This window comes from Muscardinus avellanarius (genome assembly GCF_963383645.1).
Source record: "Muscardinus avellanarius genome assembly, chromosome: 3".
NCBI classification, from domain to species: domain Eukaryota; kingdom Metazoa; phylum Chordata; class Mammalia; order Rodentia; family Gliridae; genus Muscardinus; species Muscardinus avellanarius.
This window is the reverse complement of record NC_137788.1, coordinates 162,314,841-162,327,713: the sequence shown is the minus strand read 5'-3', so window position 1 is coordinate 162,327,713 and position 12,873 is coordinate 162,314,841. Positions and strand designations below refer to the sequence as shown.

The window sequence follows — 12,873 nt, the reverse complement described above, 5'->3', positions numbered from 1 at the left end:
TGATCCCTTTGGTTTCACTTTCTTTTCCCTCCTCTATTCCAATTATTCTTAGGTTAGCTCTCTTAAAATGGGCCCATATTTCTTCAATGTCAGATTCCTGCTCTCAGATATTTTTTCTAGATTAGAAACTATGTGTTCATTTTTGGATTGCTCATCTTCTAAGAACAAGATTCTGTTCTCCATGTGGTCTAATCAGTTGTTTGTACTTTGAATTGAGGCCTTTACTTCATTAATTGTATCCTTTATCTCTTTTTGGCTCTCTCTGAATTCTTTTCGAAACACCTCTGTTATTTCTACAGTTATTTTCCTGATTTGATCTTCTAGTAATCTCTGAATTTCTGTTTTATCGGGTTCTGATGTTGTGAGGTTGTGGGCATTCATTGCTCCATTGTTATTCCTCTTTCCCATGATTTTGGAAGTTTGTGCCTTCTCTGGGTTCTTCCCTTGGGTCACTATGACTTCACTTAAGGTGTTCTGGATCTCGAGTCTGTGGTATCTCAGACCCCACTACTCCTTTACTGGGTTGTATCACAGAGTCTCCAACCCTGGGAGTCAATCGAGGCTGCTTTAGACCATGGGAGGTGCCAAGTTGGGCGTTCTCCTATGGTGTGATATCTCTGCCACCGCCACTCCCCCACTGGGTCAAGTCCCTGGGAGTGCAGTACTGGGATTTCTCCTCTGGGGCCCGCAATTTGACTCACTGTTGTTGAGTACGCAGATGGAGCTGTAGTGGACTCGGTGAATTCGCTGCTGCTGCCGCCGGTGACAATATGGCACCACTGCCATGCCCTCGGCCATGAGGCTGGCGTATTTCTTCTCTGGTTTTGAGCTCTACTCTGAGTCCCTCGGCTCGCTGTCCGCCGCTTCTCTCTGGAGCCTGGTGGGCTGTTGAGTGCATTGGTCTGGAGCCGTCCGGTGAACTCACCGCTGCCGCTGACAGTATGGCACTGCCGCCGCATCCTCAGGCATGAGGCCGGCGTATCTCCTCTGTGGCTCTGAGCTCCGTTCTGAGTCCCCCTCCTCTCTGGAGCCTGGTGATTTTTTGTTTCTCTGGTGATGGTGTTTTCTGGCTACGAAAAGCAGTGATTTTGTGGTAATGGAGACTGGTTGTTAGCGGGGCTCTTAAGCCCCTCTTTTCTCGGTCACCATCTTCCCGGAAGTCCCCTCAAATTTCTACTTGTACCATATTTCTTCTGCCTCAAGAATTCTCTTTAACATTTTCTTTAGTGCAGGTCTTCAGGCAATGAATTTGCTCATTTCTATTTGAGAAAGCCTTTATGTCTCCTTGATTTTTTTTTTTTTTTTTTTTTTTGGTGGTACTGGGGGTGGAACCCAGAGGCTTTCTACCTCCGGGCTATACTCCCAGGCCTTTTTTTATATTTTGTTTGGAAACAGGGTCTCACTAAGTTGCTGAGAGCCTCACTAAGTAGCTGAGGCTGGCTTCGAACCCGTGTGATCCTCCTGTTTCAGCCTCCCAACCACGGGGATTACAAGCGTGCACCACCACGCCCAGCATTGATATTTTATAGATATCTTGGCTGGGTATAAAATTCTGGATTCTTAGCTTTTTCTTTTATTTACCTAAACAAATAATGCAAGTTTAATTCATGAATTGAGGTGGCTGGGCCCTCAATTTCAGCTCTATTATGAAATAGATTCCCCAGGAAGAGAATAAAAATGGAAATTAGTGGGGATCTGACTCTGGCTCCATTTCTAATGACTGATATGCAGTGTCTACTCTTGTTAGAAACTGGAAAAGCCATACAAGAAGTTTTTGCTTTGTATAGATGTACTCATGTGCATTTCTTTATTTCAATGGCTGTTTTGCTAAAACCTGTGGGAAACCACACATGAGACTTCATTTTCCTCTTTTTTCTATTTTCCACACAGACTTGTCTGTAGCAGGAGCTCAGTCAGCTCAATACTCCTCTCTCTAGCAACAGTGACAAACTGACATGGTCTATTCCAAACATGGAGCCTTTTTTTTTTTTTTTTTTTTTTTTTGCGGGTCTGGGGATGGACCCAGAGGCATTTGACCTCCGAGCTACACCCCCCGCCTAATTTTTTATTCTTAATTTTGAAACAGGGTCTCACTGAGTTGCAGAGGGCCTCACTAAGTATCTGAGACTGTCTGTGAACCGCGATCCTCCTGTCTCAGCCAGTGATTAAAAGTGGTGAACACTTTTAATCTTGGTACTGGGAAGGCTGAGACAGGAGGATCACAGATTCACAGCCAGCTTCAGCAATTTAGTGAGGCCTCTGCAGCTTAGTGAGACCGTTTCAAAATAAAAAATAAGATAGGGCTGGGAGTATAGCTAAGAGGTTGAATGCTCCTGAACTCAATCCCCAGCACCAAAAGTAAGTAAAAATAAAAAATAAGTCAGAGTTCCATCGCTTTTATTGCACCCCCTGCTTTTCCAGTCACCTTCAGATGCATTCTCTCACATAGCAGGCACTATGCTCTTGAGGACTTAACCTCATCACCCCTGGGTACCAACTGCAATCTAGTGATTGCTGTGTTAAAGCAAAGATTCATTACGAGATGAAAATTACAGGAAGCAGAGTTCTAAGAACCCAGGAGACCAGCCAACATGGTAACCGCTGCCCTTACCTCACTGAGAGGACTTCGGGAAGGCTGAACTCCCTGAAGTCGGCAGGAGGCGTGAGACAGTAGGAAGAGCTGTGGGAACAACCCAACCTCCTCGGAACTCAGTCCAGTGCTCCTCATGCCACATCGTACTGTCACTCCTAATTCAGCCACGATTGATATTTTCAATTAATTTAGAATTCTGCATTAGACTTTCTTAACATATAGTAAAACATGCTTGATGGCCACTTTGAAAAAAATTTAGCCATTGCCTCTCACCAGTGCTTTTATTTTGAAAATTAAAAACCCAAAGGGAGAGAAGAAATAAACTCAAACTGTCTTGTTTAAAAAAAAAAATAACCAAAATGTACAGAAGATAAAGGTTCATCCCTTATGCTGAACCAACATACTTGAAGCTAGCAGTCTGGCAATAAATGCACATGTAAGTTCATGAAGGAAAGGAGGGAGGGAGGGCAGGCATTTGGCTATATTTTCTAAGCCAGGACACCAATGTGTCCTCAATTCTAAAAAAAATTGTGACAAAATCAAGTTTCTTCTTAAACCTACCCCCAAAACATGCCAAAATGCTCGTAAGAGAGGCTCCTCATTCTGTGTCTACAGAACATTGCATCCTGTGCCTGTGTGCATGATGCCAGAGAATTCAGCGTGCTTCATTTATCTGCTACACACCATTTGAGTTGTCAGTCACGTTCTCCTCCTCTCCTGGAAAAGCATGCTTGGCACCTGATGCCACCAGAGCGGAATTCACCTCCTGGTCACTCATCTGACTCTCCCAAGAGACATGAAGACAGAGGAGGCTGCCCAGAGCCTCGGGCGCATGGCTGAGGCTGTTAGGTCCCCTCTCTGGGCTGTGACCCCACCTGCAGCTCTACCCCCAGTAACCCAGAGGGACTGGACTAGCAGGTTTCGTGTTTCTCTCAGCCCTTTAAAGATGCCATTCCATTGTCTTCTGTGCCACCAGTTTTATCTCAAAAAGTCTGCTGTATTTCTTATCCTTGTTCTCTGTATCTTTTTTCTGGGTGTCTTCAGCATTTTTCTATTTTGCTTTGGTTTTCAGAAGTTTAAAAGGTGCTTATGTAGGAAAGTTTTTACTGTCGTTGTTTTTCCTTCTTGATATTTTCTTAGCTTCTTGAAGCTGTAGTGGCATTAGGTGTTGATTTGGAGAAATTCTCAGCTATTGTTTCTTTGTATATTTCTTCTGCTTTTTTTTTCTTTCATTTTTTCTGGGATTATATTTAGATAGATCTTGCATTGATTGTTATTGCCCCATAGCTCCCATGTGTTCTGTTTTAATATTCATCCCTCCCTTGTTTTTTCTCTTGATATTTTAGTTTGGGTGATTTCAGTTGACTTATCTTGATGTTCACAAATCATTTTCTCAGCTGTATAACATCAACTGACCAGCCCCTTAAAGCCATCCTTCATTTCTATTATTGTGGGATTTTTCCTTCTTTTCATTTCTAGAATTTCTCTTTGGTTCTTTCTTAGAGATTTAATCTCTTTGCTGAAGTTAACCATCATATCCTGCATGGTATCCACCTTTCCTATGGTCCTAACTTACCCATGAGTTGATTTAAATTCCCCGATAGTGTCAACACCCTTATTTTGTCATAGCTAAGCCTTATTTTGTCACCCTCTTGATTTACTGTTAGAGTGCTTTTGTTGTTGTTGTTGTTGTTTTCTTGTCTTATTACTCATAGTTTTTGTAGAAAGCCAGACATCTTGATAGAACAATAAAGATGGAGGTAAATCACTTTTATTCCTGGAAATAGGCACTCCTTTCTTTCTGTAGGGTCTTTAGTATCCAGGTTTGGATCATTCCAGAAGGCTGAGAAAGGTTACCCCGTCTCAGAGAACACAGACGGACTTGCTCGATCAGAATAACAGAACATTACCTCATGTGCCTGGTGTTTGTGACCCTACCTTCTGCAGTTGGAGTTTTCATTCCTCAGTAGAGACAGCAGAGGATGCTGTGTGGCAGACACTTTCATAGAATTCATAGAGATCTTTTTTGTGAGCACCAGGTTAGGTGAGTGCAAGTGAATTTCCTCTAAGTGCATATGAATTTTCTTCATATCGTCACCTTCTTGGGGCCTGTTCTATTTCACTTCCCTGCACTCTTCCTTTACCAATCTCCCATTTTAGCTGGCTTCTTTTTGCTGGGGTCCAGCTGAGTCAAGCCCTCTTAAGTTCACGGTCACGTCCAGACATTTCTCCTTAGAAGCACTCGTCTTTCCCTAGGTTTCCAGTTAGTTGTGTCCCCTGTGATTTCATTTCTCTGGTGGATTAAAGGCAAGCTGTCAATTTGCGGCTTTTCAGACTTATCACTGTAATGGTGGGATGGCATTTTATGTCTCAAACAGAAATATCCATTTAAAAAAAAATAAGTACTACAAGTGAACTCGAGCTAGTTTGAAATGTTGCATATATGTTCCCAGACGAAAAGATAGAAAAGAGTTCTTAGAAAAAATAGCTTTTAATTTAAAATGCAAACAAACCAAAAACACCTTTTGGGATTTATTTTAAAAAGCATTTGCTCTTTCTAGGCCGTTGCCACCAAGGGACACCCTGCCTGGTGACTCCTGCACTCTCTGGCTGAGGCCTGGTTTCTAGCAGGAAAAGTTCAGTGTGGGGTGAGGGCCAGGGCCATACAGAGCAACGGATGTCCAGGCAGAGGGCCTGTGCTTCAGACTCCGCAGTCTGCATGCTCCCTGAGTTCCCAGGGCCCTGCCGCCCTGCACTTAGAACAGGCTACAGCTCACCTTCTGCAGAGAACAAATGAGTCCTGTTACCCCTGAGTAGCTTCCATCCTGCGCAGGCATGTCCCTCACACTCAGGACTAGACTTCACCCCACAAGACCTGGGCCGGCAGAGCCGCTGCCCGGCCCTTGTAGGAGGGCAGGAAACAGCATGTCCCAGTGTAATCAGCTGTCCGCTCGGCAGTGGACGGGCCTAGGAATCGGTTCCCGCTCAACTTGTGAGGAAATCCCCAGCCCCGATAATCCAATACTGAGGGCCACAGGGAGGTGGAGCTGTCCTCCTTCAGGTAGTTAATCTGAAACAAAGAAACCAAAATCATAGTGGTTTAAGGAAGTTGAATTCCCCTGCAAATAAAAGTCTGAAACAGATGTTCCTGATGGGCATGGCTCCTCTCTAAGTGGAGATTCCTATCACCTTCTGCAGCGGGGAGGGATGGAGAAAAGGGAGAGAGGCCCCCCACTTGAGGCCACATCCCCAGCTCTTCCCACAGAGCTCTGCCCACAGCCACGGCTGCAGCAGGGCACCTGTGCCCTCGCCAATGAGGGGCTTGGGAAATGGAGCTGTACCGGTCTTTCCAAGAGCAGCTCAGAACGGCTTCTCACATGTTGCTATTATCTAGGACAAATTTGATTTTAAGAGCCACAGGGGTGTTTATTTCAAGTGTAGTCCTCAAGTCTCTTCCTGGACTGGCCATCTGTGCATGGGGGCCTGAAACCCGGGGAGCTGCACTGCCCCAGCCTGGCTGGGAAATAGTGTTGCTAGGCAGCCCCTGCCCCAGAACCCATGGGTGGGGAGCCAGGCCACACCCTCTGTGTGGTGACTCACAGAGCCTCCGGACAGCTCCTGTGTCCTGGGCATCGCCCAAGGGCGTCCTGTTCCTGAGCCGGCCCTGCAGCCCTCCCTGGGAAGGGCGGCCACTTCGCGCAGAGTCCAGCAGGCTGGGGTGGAGACGGGCTGGGCAGCCCCTGACCTCCAAGGCAGACACCATCACACTGCCCAGATTAAATGAAAAGGAGGGGTGGTCCTTGATCAGCCAGCCTGCCTTTCTCTTCTGTGGAGTGGAGATGATGTGCCAGGAGGGAGAGATTATTTCTGCTTGCTTTTTCTCGTTAGCAACACAAGAGGGCAGCATTGAGTCAAGTGTGCCAATCTGCAGAAAAGCAACTATTGCGTGTATTTACTTGCCTTTCTGCCGTGGCCTTGGGACCCTCGGCATGAATCATGGGCTCTGGCCAGACAAAGCAGCTGGCCAGAGGCCCTGGGCTGGGCGTCTGCTGCGGTGGGACACCCGGGAGCTCGTGTCCCCACGAGGAGACACAACCAGGCTGCGTGCCTCCACTTGCACCTGCTCCTCATCTTTGGAGGATGCTCCTGCCCTGGGGATGAGCTGGCTGCATCACTGGGGTCTCACTGGTCCTGCCAGCAGCTCAGGAGCCCCTAGCGGGTCCCAATTACACCTGTACACACCCTCTGCGCCGGGCCCCCACCGGTGGGCGCGCCACTCATGACGGTGTGTGTATCTCCATGGGGTTCGCTTACCACCCGCGCACTTGGCCTCGGGTCCCTTGCTCCCCCCCCCCCCCCGGCACTGCCGGGCTCCCAGCCTCCCGCCGCCATGGCACCGACCGTGTCTCTCTCTGTTCCAGCCGTGATCCCCCTGACGGATTCTGAGCACAAGCTCCTGCCCCTGCACTTCGCCGTGGACCCGGGCAAGGACTGGGAGTGGGGGAAAGACGAGAAGGACAACGCGCGGCTGGCCCAGTAAGGCCCTCCCCTCCCGGGCGCTGGACGGGGCTCCCGGCGGTGGGCGGGCGACCACCTCGGCCCTTTCCTTAAGCCTTCCTCTCTCGCCAGCCTCATCCTGTCGCTTGAAGCCAAGCTGAACCTCCTCCACAGCTACATGAATGTGACGTGGGTCCGGATCCCCTCGGAGACCCGGGTGAGCTCCCAACTGAGCTCCAATTGAGCGTGGGCACCCAATCGGGCGGCCGAGCGGGCTGCCCAGCGCGGCCTGGCCCGGGGCGTCCTTCCAGGGGCTCCGCGCCCCGCCCCAGCTGGACGCTGGAAAGCCACCCTGATTCTGGCTCCAGATAGCTCCTACTGAACCTGGTGCGTGTGCGTGCGTGTGTATATGCGTGCACGCGAGCGTGCGCTCCGGTGAGGGGAATTTTTGTCCCCTTATTTTGTACAAGAGTGGAATAAACACGCCCACTCAGAAAACAAACCTCGGCAAGTCCCAACACAAAGCTAGCTCCCGGAGATCAACGCGCCGTGCTGCGGAGGAGCGGAATGAATTATGAGCTGTGTGGGGGTCTCGGGAAAGCCGGACCGAGGGCGGGCTCTGTGCCCGCCCCTTCCCTTTCCTCTCCCCCACTCCCTCCGCCCCAGGCGCCCGGCGGGTGGAGCTCGCGGACCGCAGGGAGAGCGGCCGCCCTGGGGAGGGGCGGTGCGCGCGGCCCGGCCCGCATGGGCAGACCTCGCGGTCTAAGTATTAGACTGGCTGATGTTTTTGTAATCTCAGCAGAGAACTTCCAGGGGAAAGATCTGGCAAAAGTCGAGGCGTCCGGTGTGGCGCTTCAGCAAGGCTAAAGGAGGCGGGCTGGGACAGCGCAGGGCCTGGGCGCCGGCACTGCTCAGCGTGCGCCCCTACTTCAGAGGGCTCCCCCAGGCTGCTCCAGCGCTGGCGGGTGATGGCAGCAGCCCCGGATCCTGAGCAGAGCTCTGCCCTGCCATGAGCGGGCCCTGTGCCTTCCTAAGGGGGTGGGGGCTCAGGTAGATGCAGAGCTCTCCGCAGAAGCCCCTGGCCAGGGTCCTGTTCCTCAAGTCTGCTCCGAGCTCCTCCTGGCACCAAGCTCCCACCCTCTACAGGCAAACCAATAAGCCTTTGGGCTCTTTTCAAACCCAGGGCCGCTGGGGGCGGGGGGGGGGGGAGGGGGGAGGGGGTTCTGCCTATAAGGTGGTGAGGCCTGTTCTGTCAGCCCGTCCATCTGGGGGACCTGGCCGCAGAGGGGTCACTCCTTTCTCAGGCCCGCTTAGGGTGGAAAGGTTCAAAAATAAAGTGGAGAGCAGCTGGCCTTCTCCCAGCCTCCAACGAGGGAGGCTGGCGGGGGGGACCCCAAGTCAGGCTTGTGCCAATTCCTGCGCACCCACCCAGCTGCTGTCCTCAGGGACCTCGCCTCCCTCCAGGGAGGGTGACCCTGGGCGGAAATCCTCCCCTCGCCCAGGAAGGCCCCTCTGCGGAGCAGCAGGAGGAGCTGTGTCCCCCACGCCTCCTCTCCTGCCCCGTGATTGGCCGAGACCATTTCCCGCAGTGCCTTTGGCCTCCTCTGACTGGCTGAATCTCCTCCCGGCGTCACCCAATGTGTTCCTTCCAGAGTCTCCCCGCCTGACCCCACACCCACACAAGAGGCCTCGTTCTGGGAACATCTTTTCTGCTGAGCGCAGATCTATTTCAGAATCCTTCTCAAATTAGCACTTCCCATTTCCGAACTAAGAAAGGAACCCCTGAAGCGTCGCGTCATCACGAACCCAGGCGGTGATGTTCCCAGAGGTTCTGAAGGCCTGCGACTTCTTTGTGTAGACCCGGGGCCTCCATCTGGTCTGGTCACTAGGCAGCCTGGCCAGGAATGGGAGGTCAGAGCCAGGGGGCTGCTGCACCCTCCCGCGCCCCCTTACTTGGCCAGCCCATGTCTGCACTCAGAAAGGCGCTCGGCCTTCTGCGAACACTTTTTTTTTTTTTTTTTTTTTTTTTGCAGTACCGGGGATGGAACCCGGGGGCATTCTACCTCCCCCAGCCCTATTTTTTATTCTTTATTTCGAATCAGGGCCTCGCCAAGTAGCCGAGGCTGTCTGCAAACCCTGATCCTCCTGTCTCGGCCTCCCGAATGCTGGGATGACAAGCATGCGCCACCACGCCCGACTTGCAAACCTTTGCCTCACTGCCGGAGGCCGGGTCCGGCTCTGCGGCCCCTTTCCTATAAGCACCCGCCCCCCCCCGCCCGGTCCACCCCCGGGCCGAAGCGGGCTGGACCGCGAGGCCGCAGGCGCGCAGGCTCGGCGCGGGGCCGTGGCGCGGCCTGACCGCCCCCTCCCTCTCTCGGCACAGGCTCCCCTGGCGCAGCCCGAGTCCCCCACGGCCTCGGCGGGCGAGGACGTGCAGTCCCTGGCCGACTCGCTGGACTCGGACCGGGACTCGGTGTGCAGCAACCACAACAGCAATAACGACCGGAACGGCAAGGAGAAGGAGAAGGAGAAGCCGCGCAAGGAGAAGGACAAGACGCGCGCCGACTCGGTGGCCAACAAGCTGGGCAGCTTCAGCAAGACGCTGGGCGTGAAGCTCAAGAAGAACATGGGCGGCCTGGGCGGCCTGGTGCACGGCAAGATGGGCCGCGCCGGCTCGGCGGGCGGCAAGCACGGCGGCGGCGGCGGCGACGCGGAGCGCGCCAAGGAGCGCAAGGCCAAGCCCCGCAAGGGCAGCAAGGAGGAGCCGGGCGCGGCGGCCGGCGCGGCGCCGTCGGAGAAGACCACGCCGTCGCCCACCGAGCGCGCGGCGGCCGAGCGCGGCGGCGCCTGGAGGTACAGCACCGACGTGAAGCTCAGCCTCAGCATCCTGCGCGCCGCCATGCAGGGCGAGCGCAAGTTCATCTTCGCCGGCCTGCTGCTCACCAGCCACCGCCACCAGTTCCACGAGGAGATGATCGGCTACTACCTGAGCAGCGCGCAGGAGCGCTTCAGCGCCGAGCAGGAGCAGCGGCGCCGCGACGCCGCCGCCGCCGCCGGCAGCGCCAGCCACGCGGGCAGCGCCAGCGCCCCCAAGCGGCCGGCGCGCAGGCCCGAGCCCGACGGCGCGCCGGGGGCGGGGCCGGGGGCGGGGCCGGGGGCGGGGCCGGGGGCGGGGCCGGAGCGCGCCTCCCCGGGCCCGCCCGCCGCGCCGCCCGCGCAGCTGGTGCTCAAGCTCCGGGAGCGGCCGAGCCCGGGGCCCGGGGGCGCGCGGGCGGCGCGGGCGGCGGCGGCGGCGGGGGGCGCGGCGTCGCCGGGCCCCGGGGGCGGCCGGCGGGGCGCGGGGCGCCAGAGCGTCATCCACGTGCAGGCGGCGGCCCGGGACGAGGCGTGCGCGCCGGCGGTGGGCGCGCTGCGGCCGTGCGCCACCTACCCGCAGCAGAACCGCTCGCTGTCCTCGCAGAGCTACAGCCCCGCGCGCGCCGCCGCCGCCGCCGCGCTGCGCACGGTCAACACGGTGGAGTCGCTGGCGCCGCCGACCTGCCCCGGCGGCCCGGGCGCCGCCCGCGACGCGCTCGAGTTCGCCGACGCCGACGCGCCCCCGGCCGCCGCCGCCGCTGGGGGGCGCGCGGAGCCCGGGCCGGCGCAGCGCCGCTGCCTGCGGGACAACTGCGCCTTCTACGGGCGCGCCGAGACCGAGCACTACTGCTCCTGCTGCTACCGCGAGGAGCTGCGGCGACGGCGCGAGCGCGGCCCGCGGCCCTGAGCGCCCGGACCGTGCGCGGCGCGTCGGTGGCTTCCCCGCGCCCGGCCACCGCAGGGCCCGGCGGCGCCGCCCGTCGGCGCCGCGCAGTGTCCGGTCCAACGTCCCTCATGGTGCCTGAACCTCCTGACGCCACTCAGGTAGTAGACCGATAGGAATCAAGTCATACCGTGGGAACTGAGTCGGCTAGCCTAGCCTCTGCCTCGTCCGTGGGAACTCAATAGCCATTGCAAGAGTATTTTTGTTCCTCGATAAGAGAAAATAAAGAGATTCGCAGCCCTTTGTTTTTAGAAGGGAGTGTTTTACAGGCTATTATTATTGATTGTTCATTTTCGTTCTTTTGTCCCTAGCCTAGCGACTGACCCCTTCCAGGTCTGGCGGTCACCGCGCGCGTGTCGCGGTTGGCAGCACGCAGGGGCCAGGAGCGAGAGTCTGGAGGGGCCCCGCCTCCGGCCCCCCACCGGCCTGGGGCCCGTGGCTGCCGTGCTGGCGGTCCCCGAGGCCCTGCAGGAACACGCGGCTCCGTTTCATGAGTAGACCCTCCTCCCACCGCCCCCCCTCGAGCCACACTCACACTGCCATGCAAGTGGGCGAGCGTAGAACCGCACGACAACCTACCTCGCGGGCGCGGCGAGGTGCGCGGACCCCCGTGCGGGCAGCTCGGGGGACAGGAGCGTTCCACAGACGCCTGGCACCCCGAAAGCAAGGCCCTTGTGCTCACGACTGGACCGACCCGCGTAGGAGCAAACATGACAGCCTGCTCACATCCCCCTCGAAGATACTTCCATTACAGACGGTCGCGGGCCCGTGGGAGGTGACAGTCTAGGGCCAGGGACTGGCCTGCTGGGTGGCTGCGGAGCCGCCCGCCCCGGCCACACACAGGGGAGGGGCTGCAGGAAGCCCGCCCCCCAGCCCCACGGGGCCCGGCCAGGCCACAGGGCGCACTGTGACTGGGGTGTCCACAGGGCAGGAATGGCCAGCCCCTGTCCCTGGCTCCAGAAGACGCCGAGGGAACAGCCCGATATCCGAGCGGTCTCTTTTCCGGTGCCTCCTACCCATCTTGAGGAAATTAAGATTGTGTGTGTGTGTGTGTGTGTGTGTGTGTGTGTGTGTGTGTGTGTGTGTGTCCTTAGCTACCCAGTTCCGAGCAGCAATACGCAGCCTCTTTTTTCCAATATTACCTCTGGAGACTCCCCATTCTTGGCCAAGGACACTGAGGAGCCTCACCTGCCTCGGGAAGGAACAGTTTTGCTCTGGGAAAGAGAAAGGAGAGAGGTAACATCCTCACTAACAAAAGAATATTTTTCAAGCCCATAAGAGCTTTATAGTATCCCCCCCACACACACACCATAATCCTAAGAAAGGGAGGAGGAAGCACCTGGCTTATCCTCAGAAAATGCAGGAAGGGGCCATCTCTTCAGAAGCCAGAGAGCTGGCTTCTCCTTGCAAAAGGATGCGTTACCCCCCTGATGTAAAGAGCAGCAAAAGCAAAAAATAAAAAATAATATTTAAAAAATATATGGGGAGAGGGGATATTTTTTACTTGTTTGAAGAATTGTAATAAAATAACACTCTATCTCCTCTGAGTAATTTCTTTTGTTTTTAATTATTCCGCAGCCTGTGGAGTTTTCAGTAACTTATTCGAGTTTTGCATAAGTGGTTCCTTAGATCAAAATTATTTATTAAATAGAATCTTTAAGACTTTTTTCAAAGTTTTACTTTTCTTGCTGAAGAAAATACTTTTAATGTGAGATATCTATTAACGTCCATGTCCCTAAATAGTACTGGGGTTTCTTTTGTTACTCAGAAAAAACTATGTACTTTTTTTTTAAACAAACTCTCATCAAGAGGGTCTGTGGCAGCTTCTTTGGACCGATGCATCTCATCATGATCATGTCTCTCTGAGCAGCTGCTCCGCCCTTCAAACCTGTCACTCAAGCAAGTGTTGCTTCTAGTGTAGACACCCGGATTCATGCCGCTCACCCTTAGGAGGCTGAAACAGCCAACCTTAAAAATGCCGAGA

The 12,873-nt window shown here is 54.8% G+C and overlaps 1 protein-coding gene across 2 annotated transcripts in view; it reads left to right on the top strand.

The window, feature by feature from the left end:
* OTUD7A (OTU deubiquitinase 7A) overlaps window positions 1–10,853 on the top strand; it is a gene marked incomplete at both ends in the record, with an annotated part of 114,030 nt that extends 103,177 nt beyond the window's left edge. For both annotated transcript variants that reach the window (XM_080693042.1, XM_080693041.1), the window contains 3 exons: window positions 7,015–7,129; window positions 7,223–7,307; window positions 9,474–10,853. In XM_080693042.1, the coding sequence (XP_080549168.1) occupies window positions 7,015–7,129; window positions 7,223–7,307; window positions 9,474–10,853 (1,580 nt within the window). The remainder of the gene's footprint in view (window positions 1–7,014; window positions 7,130–7,222; window positions 7,308–9,473) is intronic.
* Between the last annotated feature and the right edge of the window lie 2,020 nt (window positions 10,854–12,873).